The 17,471-nt window shown below is 36.8% G+C and overlaps 1 protein-coding gene across 4 annotated transcripts in view; it reads left to right on the top strand.

The window, feature by feature from the left end:
* The window catches only part of fyco1b (FYVE and coiled-coil domain autophagy adaptor 1b), a 29,319-nt gene extending 14,178 nt beyond the window's left edge, over positions 1-15,141 (top strand). For 3 of the 4 annotated variants that reach the window (XM_058749562.1, XM_058749553.1, XM_058749544.1), the window contains exons 5-18: positions 724-830; positions 1,849-1,992; positions 2,196-2,289; positions 2,885-5,005; positions 5,085-5,177; positions 5,558-5,676; positions 5,805-5,972; positions 6,133-6,276; positions 7,170-7,363; positions 7,556-7,682; positions 8,034-8,129; positions 10,788-10,998; positions 12,015-12,124; positions 13,526-15,141. In XM_058749562.1, the coding sequence (XP_058605545.1) occupies positions 724-830; positions 1,849-1,992; positions 2,196-2,289; positions 2,885-5,005; positions 5,085-5,177; positions 5,558-5,676; positions 5,805-5,972; positions 6,133-6,276; positions 7,170-7,363; positions 7,556-7,682; positions 8,034-8,129; positions 10,788-10,998; positions 12,015-12,124; positions 13,526-13,604 (3,807 nt within the window). In that variant the 3' untranslated portion in view covers positions 13,605-15,141. Of the gene's footprint in view, positions 1-723; positions 831-1,848; positions 1,993-2,195; positions 2,290-2,884; positions 5,006-5,084; positions 5,178-5,557; positions 5,677-5,804; positions 5,973-6,132; positions 6,277-7,169; positions 7,364-7,509; positions 7,683-8,033; positions 8,130-10,787; positions 10,999-12,014; positions 12,125-13,525 lie in introns of those variants that run through there. The other variant, XM_058749570.1, reaches the window with a different exon arrangement.
* Positions 15,142-17,471: the final 2,330 nt, after the last annotated feature.

The following is a 17,471-nucleotide window of genomic DNA, read 5'->3' on the forward strand; positions in this document are numbered from 1 at the left end:
TCCCACTGACAGACATTGTTTGTGTTTAGATTGGCATATTACCATACCTTCTCATACAGTATTTTTCAGCATGCACTGTGTACTACACTAGGTACAGTATTCAAATTTACTGTGTACATGAAATACAGAAATGTCATATTATTGCATTTGCCAAAATGTACAGCATAAAACCAGATCACACTGCATTGAATACTGTATCCCATGATGCAGTGCACTCAGCTTCACCTTCATAATCAGTGTGCCAAATCAACAGAACAGAATCAGAATCTTTTCTTGATTCGTTATTTGAGCAGACTGCCATCAATTTGCTGGTTTTATACAAAAAGGAATAAAAATGCAAAATAATGAATTTAAACATGAACTATAATGTAGTGATGTTTATGTTAAAGCAGATAATCAGCACACTGACCTTTGAACTGTTATACTTTGAAAGTTATACTGTTTCCTTTGAAAGCTCAAAAATGATTGTCAGTCATTTTTAGCTCTTTTGTGATGTTCATATGTGTTGTTATCGTTATGCAACATGTCATCTCATTCCAATATCATAAGAATCTTACTTGTTTTTTGGATGTGATCAACAAAATGAGAAGCTGTGGTCAAACAGAAACTTGTGTAATTTATACAAAGTTAACTAGAACATATTTCATGCTCAGGTCTCATTTCAAAACATGCATATAATCCTTATTAAATGCAAGGCCTTTTTGTTTACTTTGTGTGATTTAGCTGAAGACATCATTAGGGAAAGGACGGGCTTTCATTCGCTACTGTCTGGCGCACCAAAGGCTGGCAGACACTCTTCAGCAATGTCTTATGAACTACAAAACCACATGGTAATATATTCAACAAAAACATCTTAGTGGGAACTTGTACAGGATGATTGATGCATTGCTTCAAATGCGTAGCTTTGCTAAAGTACAAAAATCATTTGTATTTTCAGTAAGTGTCTAGTAAAATGTGTATGATTTGAACTTAAATACTAAAAACTTATACTAGCAGTAGTTGCCAAGGCACTATTTCCACAATAACTACAAAAACTAAAACTGAAAAAAGAAAACGTATAAAGTAATAAAGAATAAATATTTAAAAAGCAAAAAAATTAAAATAAAAAAATAATAAAAATGACAAAAAAACCCCGTTACTAAACCGTTACCTAAAATTAAAATTAAAACAATAAAACTAAAAACTAATTAAAAATATGATTTAAAAACTATGAAAAACTATCTCCATTATACTATAATAACACTGATGTGATGCACGTATGCCTCAGACTTACAATCAGACATGTAAACAACCATTTTGGTGGAAAGTGCAACCACATTTGTCTTTAAAGTGTGGTCAAAATGTCACACGAAAACAAAGTGTATGCATGAAGAGAGTTGCATGCTCTGCTAGCCAACTTTAGAAGGTTTAGATTTCAGCATATTAGTCTACAATTAATTGCAAATAATTCATTTTAACAGTAATTCGTATCTATTTTGTTTTTGCACATGACACAACATAGTCATTTGAATAGAGAATGTTAATGCATTAATGCAAAGCTACTCTCTATTTAACAGACCTGAAAGTGTTGATTCAGTCGGAACTCATCCACACATTAATTTCACTTCCTCCCTACGCTTTCACTTCTCTGCAACAAGAAACTTCTTGTCTCAAAGTAGCATGCATACATGTAATGTCAGAGCACTTACAGCACAGCTATCCAAATTCCAGTGTTTTTTGTTATATTACAAAAGCAAAGCTAAATTTAAATTTAGAAATGCACAGGGTATAACATCTCTCAGAAACAAGCATTCTGTGAACTCCAGTCTTGTTTACAAGTGGTCAATGATTTTTGTTTGTTATTCACAGTGAATGGTATTATGAACGCAGTCCCTTCCTGAAGTCCCATCTGAACATTGATATCATCAACCACCTGTATGAACTCAATGAGGTCCAGTTTGATGTAGCATCCCGAGGTCATGACCTTGACTCTGACTGGCCCACTTTTGCAAGGTAATTCATGAGAATTCAACCCATGCGTGTTACAATAGTAAAGTCCCTATTGCAACACACTTAGACTGTAAGACGTCTAAGCAGTTGTAGTTTGCAGATTTAATAGCAACATTACAGCATATAAAAGTAGTTGCCTGAATTCTGAATGAACTAATGTTAGCAAAACAAATAACATGGTTTTTATGTGCACATCACATATACAGAAAGACTCTGGGATCAGCTTTCTCACCTGCTCATGTGTGGAAACCACCCAGTCGCTGCTCTAGTGTCAACAGTTTGGTTAGCAGTTATTCGCAGGTTTGGTAACACATCAGACACACATCATTAAAATGATCTCTTCAGTTTATTTCCTCGTTATCTCTGGTTCTGTACCTAATATGTAATATACATAAATACAGATTGGCAGATGTATCAGTTAACTTATTCGTTCCATGTTTCTTTTTCTAGCTTTAAAAGTAATGTTTCATTATTGTGTTACCCCAAAAAAGTACCTAACTCTCTACTATAGAGCAATGTTATTTCATTATTATTTATATACTATGATAGTATCTATTAATATTTTGTATAGGTTTTATATTTATATATATATATATATATATATATATATATATATAATTTAAATTTTTACGTTTTCATTTTTATATTGTTTTAATGATTTTGTTATATGCTTTTTGCCTATTTTCCTTTGTTTGTACCACCAATCTAATTTGCAGTTTAATACCACAATACCAGTATTTTGATATGTCAGTATTGACAAATAGATCAATGTGAGTGAATGCATTTTGTTTTCTTTCTTTCTTGTTTTTTTTTTTTTGGTTTAGATTTGTTTACCTAATGCAATGCAGTCACATAGTCGCTGTCAATTAATTTCAGTCTCTTTTCCCTCATGCAGCAAGCTCAAGAGTTTCTTCCAGGCCAAGATTGTGGCTCTAGTCTTCTAGGTGATCTCGGGGAATTAGGTGAGTTGTCCTGTAGTGCTTCTGAGGACCTGCACATTGAGCTCGACCAGTCAGAGTTGAGACAACAAGAGCTCCAAGAGAAGATCAGGCAACTCACCAGTGAAGCAGCTGATCTAAACGCTGTGGTCAAAGACCTACAGGGGCAACTCTTGGCTCAAGGTCCTAATCAAGAGAAAGAAGAAGATCAGGAGGTAGTGAAAGCTGTTAGAGAGTACACAGATCGCCTCCATACCACCACACAGGGACTGGAGGCTCCACGGACATCAGAACGCAACCTAGAAGCCAAACTGAGCATTGCAGAGAACAGAAACATGGAGTTGCTAGCAAAACTCGATGGAGCTCTGAGCGAAAAAGGACAGCAGGCCGCCAACTACTGCGACTCGGCCTGGAAGATCCAAGAGCTCCTGACCAAGCTAAAGGAGGCAGAGGAAGAGAGGATTGAGTATAAACGAGAAAGCGAAGATCAGGCGAGACTAGCTGAGCAACTTACCCAGGAGCTGAAGCTTCAGGAAGAGAAACTAAAGGAGATGGAAAACAAACTGGAAACTTGTAGAGTGTCTGCCGTCAAAGAACGAACAACCGCAATGCAGCAGGCTGATGAGCTGCAGATGACCATCAACCGCCTTCAAGGAGCACTTTCTCTGAAGGAGCGGGAAACAGGGAACCTACGGACTCAGCTGCAGGACATGCAGAGAGCGCTGGAGACCAGGGACGGTCAACTGGATGAGCACAAGAAAAGGATAGAAGAGGAGCTACAACATAAAAGCATGTTTGAAGAACAACTAAATGCAAAGGTGACTGAGTTGTTCTCCGTTGCCCAAAAGATCCGGCAACTGGAGAATCTCAACCAGCGTTTGACCTCGGAGAGTCAGAGCTTCCAAACGCAAGCCAAGAAACTGGAAGAGTACAAGAACCAGTGCACAAGTTTAATGGAGATCAATGCCAAGCTGATCCAAACGGTGAAGAGAAATGAAGAGAGCAGCAAGGAGTTGGTGCAAGCCAAGAACGCTCTAGAGAGAGAACTGATTACCACACAGGCCTCTGAGAAGCAACTGAGAAACAGATTAGAGTCAGCTGGACTGACAGTGGAGAACCAAAATCTTGAGGAGTGCATACAGAACGGCCAGGCGAACAGCGAGGAAACCGAAATCGAACAACTTGCAGAGAATAGTATATTAAGCCTGGGAGAACTAAATGAGAGACCTGCAGTCCTCCAGGAGAACAAGACGGTGACTTCTATTCACCTTCGGGAGGCTAATGAATCCTCAAGAACTGATCATGGAGAATCCACTTCTAGGTTGGTTCTGGCTGAGGCCCAACTTGAACTCAACATGAAGGAGGTTTCTAGACTCCAGGAAGAGGTCATGGAGCTCCGGGCGCAGCTATTGGTGAGCTCAGAAGAGAAAATAAAGATCCAGGCTCTGCAGGAAGTGACGGAAGCTTCCAGAGAAGATCTCCGGGTTCAGGCGGAGCAACTAAAGTCCCAGGTGGAAGAGCTTAACCGTAGGCATGTGGAGGAACTGCTGCGTTGCCGAGAAAGAGAGGACGCTCTGGTAAAGGAGAGGGATGTGGAGGCCCATGTGCGGGCAGAAATCCAAACGAACCTGACTGCCGTGAGGGAAGAGCTTCACATGTTGAAGAAGCAGAATAGCACGCTTGCACTTGAGAACGGAGAGGCTCGTGAGTCCTTACACAGGGCCAACACTGAGACAGCAGAGCTTGGGGTTCACGTTTGCATGCTGACGGGACAGAACGAGGAGGCTCAGTTGCGATGGGAAGAGCTTTCTACCAAACTGCAGGAGCTACAGATGGAGGCGCAGGAGGAGGTGGAAACTCTAAGTGATTCGATGGAGGCCTTGAGAAAAGATAATGCAAGTCTCCAAGAGCAGCTAAAGCAGACTGAAGGACTCCCAGAAGCCATGCAGAAGTTGCAGGAGAGACTTGAACAAGTGGAAGAAGAAGCCAAAAGTGTCCAAGAGATCCGACAAAGGGAAGTGGACACACTGAGGTCCCAGTTTAACGATGAAGCTGTGCACAATCAAAATCAAGTGCAGGTAATTGAAGTAAAAATTCTTATAGGTTGGTTGGTTTTGTTCTGTTTTGTTCAGGCTGTTTATGGATGTCTTTCTGAAGGGTCTGAATGAGGAACTGGATGCATTGAGGAAGAGGCTGGAGAATGAAGTAGAGAAAGCCTCAAGTCTTGAGTCCAAAGTTTTGGAGCTTGAGGTATCTTGATCTTATTACCATAGATGGCTGTTGAGGCCAATTCACATTACTTGCCATTTCATTACCTAAGATGAATGATAAACACCAATCTGTGAATGAATCAGATCTACCCTATATTGATGCACTGAATAGTTTGCTATCATTTTGGCAGCTGTTAAACAACCTAGTTTTGAGGCTGTTCATGTGGAACATGCTTTTTCGTTCCACTGCACTGCTTTTTAATAGTTTTTGTATGCAAATATGCTCTATATGAATGTCTTTGAGACATCCGGACATGTTGCTCTGGTTTTTAACATCTCAAATCATTATTTAGATCAGTAGTCTTTTAAATGCAGGAAAATCAACACATTTTTGCATCCTTGTGTTTTTGTGTTTGAAAGTCTGTCAACAGTGATTACAGTCAGATGATCGAAAAGAAAAATGCCCACATTGATGATTCTGAAACTGTAATTAATCAGAAAGAGGAACAGATAAAAAGCCTTAGAGTGGACTTAACAAGGTAAGAGATATCTCTACTGCTTTTGAGCTGGCCCATACATTAAAAATGCAGTACTAACATGTAGGAGGGTTTTCACTTTCTACTAGTTGATTTGAACATCTGCTGGCCTGATTCTTATTTTTTGCCAGAGCTGAGGAGGAACTGGCTCTTACTCAGCAGTCCTGTAATGAACTGGGTGGAAACTTAAGCAGAAGTGTGATGGAGAAACAAGCCGTTGAACTGAAGATGTCTGCTGAGATAGATGACCTTTATCGTACCAAAAATAATCTAGAGGAGAGGCTCATTGAGCTCATAAGGTGACTTATATACAGTAGTTACTTACCATGGTTTTCCACTTTTCTAACACGTCAGAATACAGTATATGTTCCCTACAACCCAAAGAAATGCATTTGGAAATTCCTGTATCTGCTAAATTGTTGCAAGCAGTTCTTCATAGAACTCTGGCACCCCCTATAGGGACAAAGATGCTTTATGGCAGAAGTCTGATGCACTGGAGTTTGAACAGAAACGGAGGGCTGAGGAACAGACAGACAGAGACGTCACATACTGTCTGAGCTGCCGCAACCACTTCACCTGGATTCTGCGCAAACATAGCTGCAGGTCAGGAGTAAAACTTTAAGGGGAAATGGCATTTTTGGCAAATGATGTTCTTCTTGCGTTCAGTAGCTAGAGGCAGTGGAGTATTTAGACCTTTTTTACCCTTGAAATTGCCAGTGACAGGTCATTTTGTCCAAGCTGCGTTTGACAAAGGTTGTCATGTTTTATATATATATATATATATATATATATATATGGTTGTTAAACATGTGTTAAAGTTACTATTGTAAACATTCAATATACTTGTCCCACCCCTAACTTGCTCTGATTGGTAAATCATCCGTCTGATTTGAGCAGCTTGTTTTTAACTACAAAACACATCGTTGTAACATAATATAGTTATGTAATATAATATTTTAAAAGTTATTACAAATTTTGTGGTCTATTTGTTCTGTTTTTAATTGTTGTTGTATGTAGACATAAAAGCATAATATTATTAGCCTATATCATTAAAAAATAAATATAACTACACAACACTACACTATATAATTTTGAAAGATGTCTCTTATGCTCACTAAGGCTGCATTTATTTGGTCAAAAATACAGATAATACTATAATATTGAGAAATATTTTTACAATTTAACAACCATTTTCTATTTTAAAAATATTTAGTGTAATGCAAAGCTGAATTTTCAGTCTTTAGTGTCACATGATCCTTCATAAATCATTCTAATATGCCAATTTGTGATTTGGTGCTCAAGAAGTTTCTTATCAATGTTGAAAACTTAATATTTTCGTGGAAACTGATACATGTTTTTTTTTTTTTTTTAAACAAGCAGTTTAAAAATAATAGCATTCATTTGAAATTTAAATCTTTTGTAAAATTCTAGATGCCTTTACTCCCACTAGACATTTAAACGGTCATGTATATTTGTATTTTCTATGTTTTGAACAGGTTCTGTGGTCGCCCATTTTGTTATTACTGCCTTGTTCATGATGCAAGTGTCCACCAGGGCGGCAGCAACATGCGCTGTTGTAAGGACTGCTTTAATCAGCGCAGTTCTGGACACGGGGACCTGGGCAGTCCTTTACGTTCAGCCCACAGCCCAATATCAAGCCCCACACGAACCAGCACACCTGGTGTCCCAGGTAAGATGTTACAGAAGGCATAACAAACATACTTTGCAACCATTAAGGGTTTTATGTGATTTAATATTGACTGTGAATTGATTGTAGGTGCCTTAAATGTAAAATGAAAATGCATACTGGTTGAATATGATCTGATCTTTCTACAGATAATGGGTTGTAATTCTTTGTGTAATGTGAATGATGTCCTCACAGGGGCACTGAAGTCCCCTCGGCCTGATGACACAGCATATGACATCATCACAGAAGAGGAAGTGAACTGTGTCCATGACAGCGACTCTTTATACTATACTGCTGTGCAGCCCTCAGAGACACAACAGCTGTGAGACACACACACACACACCTACCTACCTGTCATGTTAGCCCAGATTGTCTGCACTAAACATAACGTGCTGAATTTGTGCTGAAGTAAGAAGTAAAATAAAATTTGCTCCTGCTGAGCTGAACTCAGTTTTCTTATTGGATTTATTTTCATTCATCAGAACAAATCTGACATGAACACATGGTGCCTGCCAGTGTATCTTAATGTACTGCTAAGTAAACATAATATCGAAACGCGCTGGCTTTGTTTCAGTTTCATTTGTGTCACTTGCTATGACGTGCCCTCGTCTTTAGTCTCGGGTTAAATAAGGATACGACAGGAAATGACATGTAAATGCATATATGTCTGCAGAAGCAGCAGCGACATCACCAGCACAGAAGATTCAGACAAGCTGATTGGCTCCATTCAGGATGCTGAGATCTGCCTGCTAAAATCTGGAGAGATGACGTGAGTCACACAACACTCATGATGGGTCCTGATTCCCTTATGATTTTTGCACAGTTATTATTATTATTATTATTATTATTATTGGTGCAAAATAAATAAATAAATCTAGTGTTCATTCATTCCCATGACAGTGCAGGAGACAGTGCACATTCTTGATTGATCCTGATGTTCTTACGATTTTTGCACAATTATTATTGTTAAATAAAATCAAGTATTGAATAAAATCTATTATTATTAAATAAAATAAATCTGGAATTGCAATATTTTGTCATTCCTATTAATGTAAGACACAGCGATCAAGATGGATCCTGGTGCCCTTATGATTTTTGCAAAACTATTGTCAATAATAATAATGATTATTATTATTATTAATGTTGTTGTTGTTGTGGCAAAAAAAAAAAAAAAAATATGGTATTGCAATATTTTATCATTCCCATGCCATGATTGAGACACACAATGCTCTTGATGGATCTTCATGTGCTTATGCTTTTTGCAAATTTATTCTTATTCTTATTTGTTATTAGTTTTAATTTATTATCATGTGTTTATTATTTATAATAATAATAATAATTATTATTATTATTATTATTGCAAAATAAATTCAAATACATCTGGTATTACACTGTTTATTAATTCCCATGACCGTTAGTTTGACTCACAGCTCTCATGATGTATTCTGATGGCCTTTTTGATTTTTGCAAAATTATTGTTAATAGTAGTAATAATAATAATTAGATTTCATCTAATCATCCTACTACTTGTCCACTTGATCCTATTCCATCTCATCTCCTTCAAGCCATTTCTCCTGCAGTTGTACCGGCACTCACTCACATCATTAATACATCCCTTCAGACTGGTGTTTTTCCTTCAGCATTTAGACAGGCTCGTATAACCCCACTACTTAAGAAACCCACCCTTAACCCATCTCTTTCAGAGAACTACAGACTGGTTTCTCTTCTTCCTTTCATTGCAAAAACACTTGAACGAGCTGTGTTCAACCAAGTCTCTGCCTTTCTCACACGGAACAACCTCCTCGACAGCAACCAGTCTGGCTTCAGAAGTGGACATTCAACAGAGACTGCCTTGCTCTCAGTTGTTGAAGCCCTAAGACTAGCAAGAACGGATTCCAAATCTTCAATACTTATCTTGCTGGATCTGTCCGCTGCTTTTGACACGGTTAACCACCAGATCCTCCTGTCAACCCTATTGGCAAAGGGCATCTCGGGAACCGCACTCCAGTGGTTTGAGTCTTACCTATCAGATAGGTCCTTCAAGGTATCTTGGAGAGGTTAGGTGTCCAAGTCGCAATATCTAACTACTGGGGTGCCTCAGGGCTCAGTTCTTGGACCACTTCTCTTCTCTGTCTATATGGCATCACTAGGTCCTGTCATTCAGAAACATGGCTTTTCATATCACTGCTATGCTGATGACACTCAACTCTATCTCTCATTCCATCCTGATGATCCGACGATAGCTGCTCACATCTCAGCATGTCTAACAGACATTTCTTTGCTGGATGAAGGGCCACCTTCAACTCAACCTTGCCAAGACAGAACTGCTTGTGGTTCCATCAAACCCATCGTTTCATCACAATTTCACCATCCAGTTAGGCACATCAACCATAACTCCTTCAAAAACAGCCAAAAATCTTGGAGTTATGATTGATGATAAGCTGAATTTCTCAGACCACATTGCTAAAACTGCCCGGTCCTGCAGATTTGCTTCATTCAACATCAAGAAGATCAGGCCCTTTCTTTCGGAACATGCTTCGCAACTCCTTGTTCAAGCTCTTGTTCTGTCCAGGCTGAACTATTGCAGTTCTCTCTTGGCAGGTCTTCCAGCCAGTTCTATCAAACCTTTACAATGAATCCAGAACGCGGCAGCAGGATTAATTTTTAATGAGCCGAAAAGAATGCGCATCACACCTCTGTTTATCAATTTGCACTGGCTACCAATAGCTGCTCGCATGAAATTCAAGGCATTAATGTTTGCCTACAAAACCACCACTGGCTCTGCACCCCTTTACCTAAATTCATTACTTCAGATTTATATACCCTCTATATGCTTGCGTTCTGCAAATGAACGTCGCTTTATTGTACCATCCCAAAGAGGCACAAAATCACTTTCATGGACTTTTAAATGAAATGTTCCCTCCTAGTGGAATGACCTGCCCAACTCAATCCGAGCAGCTGAGTCCTTAGCCATCTTCAAGAATCGGCTAAAAACACATCTCTTCCGTCTTTATTTGAACCTCTAACTCTAGCACTTTCTTTTCTAATTCTATTCTTAAAAAAATAAAACTAACACTAGCTTTTCTAATCTTTTTGTATTTTATCTATTTGTTTTCTTTTTATTTATTATACAATTAACAAAAGCAAAAAAGGCCTCTAACACTAGCTTGCTCTATTTTTTTTCTGTAAAAAAAACCTTGCTACATATACTGCATTAAGCTAATTGAGACTTGTTATAGCACTTGCATATCATTGCTCTTGTTGATTTTGATTGCTTCCATTGTCCTCATTTGTAAGTCGCTTTGGATAAAAGCGTCTGCTAAATGACTAAATGTAAATGTAAATATTATTATTGTAGCAATAAAATAAAATAAATCCAGAATGGCAATATTTATTTATTCCCATTTATTTTCGTTTTGTTTCACAGGCTGTCTGTGCCGTTCAGTGTGGAGGACGTGGTTCAATTTGGCGATAAGTCCAGAGAGCTCTTCATCAGGTCCAGCTGTTACAGTGTCATTCTCATAACCGCTGCACATCCGGGTCTTACGATCAGCTGGGTCTTCTCCTCCGAACCCAAGAGTATCGCCTTCAGCGTGGTCTACAGAGAGAACCTAGATATGCCTCCAGAACAGGCCAAGGTAACATATGCATGACATACGGCACTGTCACGCTTACAGCCTTTGCCATAAATTTATCAGCATTTCTCAGTTTATTGCTCCATGTGCCAACTGAACCCTGCTATTAAAATGCTTGGAAATGAACTCTGCCAAAGTGCCAGCTTATGTCATATCGCTGCTGTCCAGCCAATTTATATTTGCTTGGACACAAAATTGATTCTGTTGGCTCTATATTTGTAGTTTTCTGGTCAGAAATTTAGCTTGTTAAAGTTTTAACTATGTATATTTATACCAGTCGATGACTTATATTATGTTGTATATTGTATAACACATCACATGAAATAAACGAAGCAACATTTCTCTTTTTGTTCTTTGATTTCACTTAGTTTACAGTTAAGTTACTGCACTCAGAATTTAGTGATTTCAGTGTTAGATGTGGTAATACAATACTTTTTCATATGCATTTTTCAAAAGATATAAGTTTATTATTATATTAAAACATCATATTAGGCATATCCAAACAAGCTACATTAAATATTTCAAACAACACTGCCGGTCAAAAGTTTGTCGGATTTTATGAAATTAAAATAGATTAATATTTTATTCAGCAATAATGCATTAAATTGATCAGAAGTGAAGACAAATATTTCCATTTAAAACTTTCTAAATTTCTATATCATAAAAGAATGCTGAAACTGTTTGTAACACTGATAATAATCAGAAAAGTTTCTTGAGCAGCAGATCATTAGAATGATTTCTGAAGGATCATGTGACACTGAAAATTGATGACAATGATGATGAAAATTCAGCTTTGATAACAGAAATAAATTACATTTTAAAATCTATTACAGTAGAAAAGACTTAATTTAAATTGTAATAATATTTCACAATTGTACTGTATTTTTGATCAAATAAATGCAGCCTTTGCTGTATAACCCTGTCAAAGCGTTGATAAGAAGATGGTGATGATGTCCAGACAGCCTTAGTGTAATAATGAATGGATCCTCAAACCTGTGTTTTTTTTTTTTTTCTTTCAGGTTCTGATCCCTCTGACAAGATGTAACTCTCATAAAGAAACAATTCAGGGTCAGCTGAAGGTCAGGAACTCTGGAGAATATACTCTTATCTTCGACAACTCGTTCTCAAGGTTCGTACTGAGATCAGTTAATTCCTCCAGCAGATCTTCCGTAGTTCTCTCTTAGGGTGCTTTCACACCTGCCTCATTTAGTTCGGTTGAATCGTACTAGAGTTCGTTTTCCCTCTTGGTGCGGTTCGTTTGGGCAGGTGAGAATGCAGCGGTGCGCACTAAAAGCGGACCAAACAAGCGTGCGAGACCCAGCTGAAGAGATGGTCTCGGTCCGCTTCCAAACGAACTCTGGTACGGTTCGTTTAAGGTGTGAATATGAACCGGCCTTGATCCGATCCAATTGCAGAAAGCACGCTCAGAAAACACACAGCTCGCGCATATAGTGCTGTTGTTTGCATTTCAATTGCTTAAATCACTCGTTTTCAAACCGCAATGCTTAAAAACGCATGCAAATTATGAGTTTTCGTGACCATAGCGCCCACAGCAACGTGACATAAGCGCACTAAATAGGCTAAAGCTTGCGTCTTGGGAAAATAGTAAGGAGATATTTGAATTATTTATTAATAAACTAGTGTTTTCTGAGTCAGTGTCACAAAGATGAAGTTAAAAATCCTGACTCGCATCTCCTCATTGGACGCGCCTTTAGAAAGAAATGCATCTTTACGGATTATAATGAAAGAGTTTTTGTTTTGGATATGATTTATTTCGTTTTGTAGAAATTCAAAGCTTTCTATAGATATATTCATCATGTCTGTAAGGAAAACATTCAGTTACGGTTCATTTTTGACGGGAAGCACATCCTATTAGTTTTCTTTATTTTAGAAAGGCACGTTTTCTTGATATTGTGAGTGCACACAAATAAAAATATACCCTTTACAGTTCCGAACGATGTATTATTATTAACTTTATGAGCAACAATTATGGCGTATTTGTATGATGTTCTGAAGCGCGCTTAAGCTTCCACTCTCCGCACAAACGATATGATATGCGCCTAGCGCACATGTATCTATGTAAATGTTTAAACTAACATTTTGATATGCTTTGAGTATTTCATGTCTATAGATTTTATTTTTGGCAAGTTGTAATTACAACATTGTATGACATGTCTCATATATGATGCTCATAAGTTTCTTCATATTGCGTTTTTATCTCATGACAGCAAATCAGTAAAATAATAAAAATTGCACTACGAAAGACCTCCATGATTAGCCTGTTTTTGCACTTCCTGTTTTTCCCTGCTTGAGAATTTCTGTCCAATGAACGGATGACCTTAGCACACGTGTGGTTGTGTTTACAATTTCTGGTTCACTTACAAAAAGGGCAGTGTGAAAGCGAACCGCACCAAACAAACAAAAAAAACATTCTATTTGGTCCGGACCAAAGCAAGTGAACTATCGGACTTTCCTGGTGCGAATACACCCTAAAACTCTGTTCATGTTTTTTTGGTCTTCCTGTTTGCAGGTTCCTCTCGAAGAAAGTCCAGTACAAACTGAGTATAGAGAAGCCAGAGGTCTGCGATGGAAGTGATTGTCCTTCATAGGAAATAGAATCACGCACACTTGTGTCTGTACCAGGTCACGGGACGGCTTGTCCAGGAATATGGCTGTTTATCAAGCCCAACTTGTAATGCTGCTTTCAATGATTTATGTGGTGAATCTCACAAAACATGTCTAAATCCCACAATCAAATGAAAGAAATGAGAAATTATATTTTATAATGAAATAAAGTACATTTTAAGACATTATTTTCTCCATGAATCCCTTATCCTAAGTATCTAGCTTAAAAAAAAAATATATAAATATATATATATATATATATATATATATATATATATATATATATATATATATAGATAGATAGATAGATATAGATATATATATATAACTAAACATCCATATGCATTACATTAGTGAGAATTTGAGGGAGAAATGTGGATTTGTCAAGAAAATGTATGTATAAATAAATAAGTACATACATCTTAATGCTCCCAAGCTTCATTTTCCTTATGCAAAATAATAGTTTCTTATTTTTGTTCATTTGATTTTGGGGTGAAATATGACCTGGACATATTGTGAGATTCACTCTATGTAATTCAAAAGCTACATTCCTCTTATGAATGATTGCTCTTTATTCATAACCTTTTATGAATGATTTTAATGCACTCTTGGCAAACTCTAATAGCCAGAATGGTACAATATCTCTGACATACTTATCAAGGAAATGGACAGCCAAAAAAAAAAGTACTCCATGAAGGAAAGCCCCCTGAAATTTGCTGTGGTCAGTAGATAGATGAAGGTTTTTATGACATTATGCACTACAGAAGAGCTTTAATGCTGTGTTTTTTAATGAAATTAGTCGTATAAATATGAAGGAAATGCTTATACTTCATCAGGTTACTCGCATACAGGGACATCAATCTGTTTCTTTAACATTTTTATTCCATCTATCTAATATTCATATAAGTCTAACAGATGCAAAAAAAATCAGGAATTTTAAACTGACATAAATAGAAAATAATTATAAATAATCTAAAGATAGGAAACTAATCTATTTTCTTATGAGATTGCATAGTGTATCTCATGATACGGACATCGTAGATCTTTTTCAAAGCTTCATAAGTCAGCTATGACTTCTTTGCAGACATATAATCTGTATTCTGAAGGGACGAGTACACAGTAATAAGAGGAAACTCCATTTCCTGGCCGTCTTGGTTTTTTCAACCAAAAAAATGCTTTTTCATTCGGCTGACACCAGAGAAAAATTTATAAGCAATAACTCAGTGACTGTTTTTTGCATAAATAAGATTGGCGGTGCAATAACAGATAACTCCAGCCTGAAGAAGGTGGACATTGTAAATGGCACTTTTTGTAATGGCTTAATTTGAATAATAAGCATTGATTCTTCACTGTTGCACTTTCTGAATGTGTTTCAGAGGCTGATGACAGCACTTGATCAGAGTACTGTAGCATTCACTTTTTATGTGCAGTTACTGTAAAGGGTTGTGATATAACGGTAATGTTATATTACAACTAGTTTGAAATGGAGCTGAATTAAAACTACTTGGTGGCGTGACTCTACTTTTGACCCAGTGTACTGTGTATCCATTAATTTTTTCCCCCTTAGGCCTACAATTGATATCTAATTGTTTAAATTCAACTTACCGTATCTGAGGCATTCAGTGACAACAGAAACCAGTTTTGTCTTTCAGTTGACCCCACACACACTCTGGTATATGTGGTTTACGGGGACACTCCATAGGCGTAATGGTTTTTATAATGTACAAACTGTATGTGTTATTGCCCTACACCTAAACCTACCCCTTACAGGAAACTACTGGCAAATTTTGAATTTCATAAAACACCGTTTTGAATGTTTTTTAAGCCTTTTGTTTTACGGGGACACAAGTGTCCTCATAAACCATGTATACCAGTACACACACACACACACACACACACACACACACACACACAAAAACACTTTTACAGTAATACACATACAATGGAGGGTGTACCTTTATATGTTATTTTAGTAATATTTATATAATATTATAGCATTATTAATGCTTTGAATTAGCTTAAATTTGAGTAATTTTGTTGTGCTTTTGACATTTTTGTTGTTTATTAGATCTGTTTCTATTTATTTTTCATTTTCTGTTTGTATTTCATTTTTAATTTTAGTAAGATTAATATTTAAACTAATATTATTTTTAATATTTTCAATTAGTTTTATTTTGATATTTTCTGTTTTCAATTTAATTGGAGGTAAAGCCTTAGTAATTTTCTTGTGGTTTTGTCATTGTTTTAATTTATTTTTAATGTAATATTTATTTAATTTACATTTGTAATTTTTTTCAAGTTTTAATTTGAGTTATTTTAATAATATTTTAAGTTAAACATGGTTTTAGTTAAGTGTAAAAACCCTGTTGCCAGTAATGCAACATTTGTCATTTTTGTTGATTCATCTAATACAGTACTTACATTTTATTTTCTTTGAGGTTTATTTTAATTAACAAAAACTGTTTGAACAGTTGTAATTTTAGTTCACATTAACAATGCTCTTATACTTGTTGCAGAACAAAACACTGAAGACCACAGACCACCAGCACCCCTTAACCATAGTAAAATAACACACTCTCGTCTCGTGGCATTGCCATCTGCTCCTGGAATATGTGTATGTTCTCCACTGCGATGAGCTCAATCCCTATGCATGTGTCCACTAAGGATATTGATTATTCCTTGCCAGAGCTGCATCCAGTCATGCTCAGATGCAGGTTGCCCGTGGTTACGGCTGCGCTGCAGAGGGCGAGCGCCGTTGAGCTCACTGTGAAGTCCATCTGAACATAGCGTGTTTGTGCTGCAGAGTCCAGACCATTTCCCAAGGTTAATGAACCCATTGTAAATCAGATCACATCCTGTGACCGGCCTGCAATGATCAGAGATTTACACACATACAGGGAGAGAGAGAGAGAGCTGGGGGAGGGGGTGTAGAAAAATGTGAGTTGAATATCAAGTCATAGCTCACACACATATACACACACCAGCCTGCGATTACATATTCAGGATTCAGGGAAACAGATGTGATTATTTAAGAAATGACCTTTAAAAATGCATATTGGTTTTTCAACAAGTAATATGAATCGGTGGCTGTGTTCACAATGGATTACTGCCATACTACTCACTATTTCTGCAGTATTTAGTATGTATACTGCATATCCCAGCTGGTATTTCAACATTTATTCACAAGTAAATCACTCTAGAACTTGGTTTCAATTTTGCAAATTGATTCAGCGTTGATATTGTGACACTGTTTGTGTTTCTAGAGCTGTGTTTAAAATATTGATTTCTTGGTTTTAATCGATTCTCATTTTGATAAACTGATATTGATTCATAAATCTCCAAAATCAATATTTTACTCTGCTGTTTGTAGTTGGTGTGAACAAAACTTCACTTAACTTTATTTGTAGCATACATCCCTTGCAGCATGCACTTTGTTACTTTTGATATAAAACAAAATCTCCGCTTTCAAATTCTATTTTATTACAAATTCAAACATTTTGGCACTCTGTAATATAAGTTGGCTGTTAGCCGCATTATCGAGTTGCACAGAATTGAAAATTTTAACTTTTATAGAAGCATTTGGCATTAAACTGTATTATTTTAACAAAAACTGACAGTATTTCAAACTACATTTTAAGATTGGGATAGCATGCAAATTATCTGTATGTATGCATGCATAGACAATGACTTACAACATTTACTAAAATGTGCATTTGCTAAAAATGAGCATACTGCTCTGAGTACCGTTTTCCACAATGCAATGCATGTAATTCATTCAGAATGGTTCCTGAATGATCACTTTTGTTTTTGGGCACATCTTGCGTACTTTTAAGTTCTATCCATCCAGTGTT

This window comes from Onychostoma macrolepis, chromosome 02 (assembly GCF_012432095.1).
Source record: "Onychostoma macrolepis isolate SWU-2019 chromosome 02, ASM1243209v1, whole genome shotgun sequence".
NCBI classification, from domain to species: Eukaryota; Metazoa; Chordata; class Actinopteri; order Cypriniformes; family Cyprinidae; genus Onychostoma; species Onychostoma macrolepis.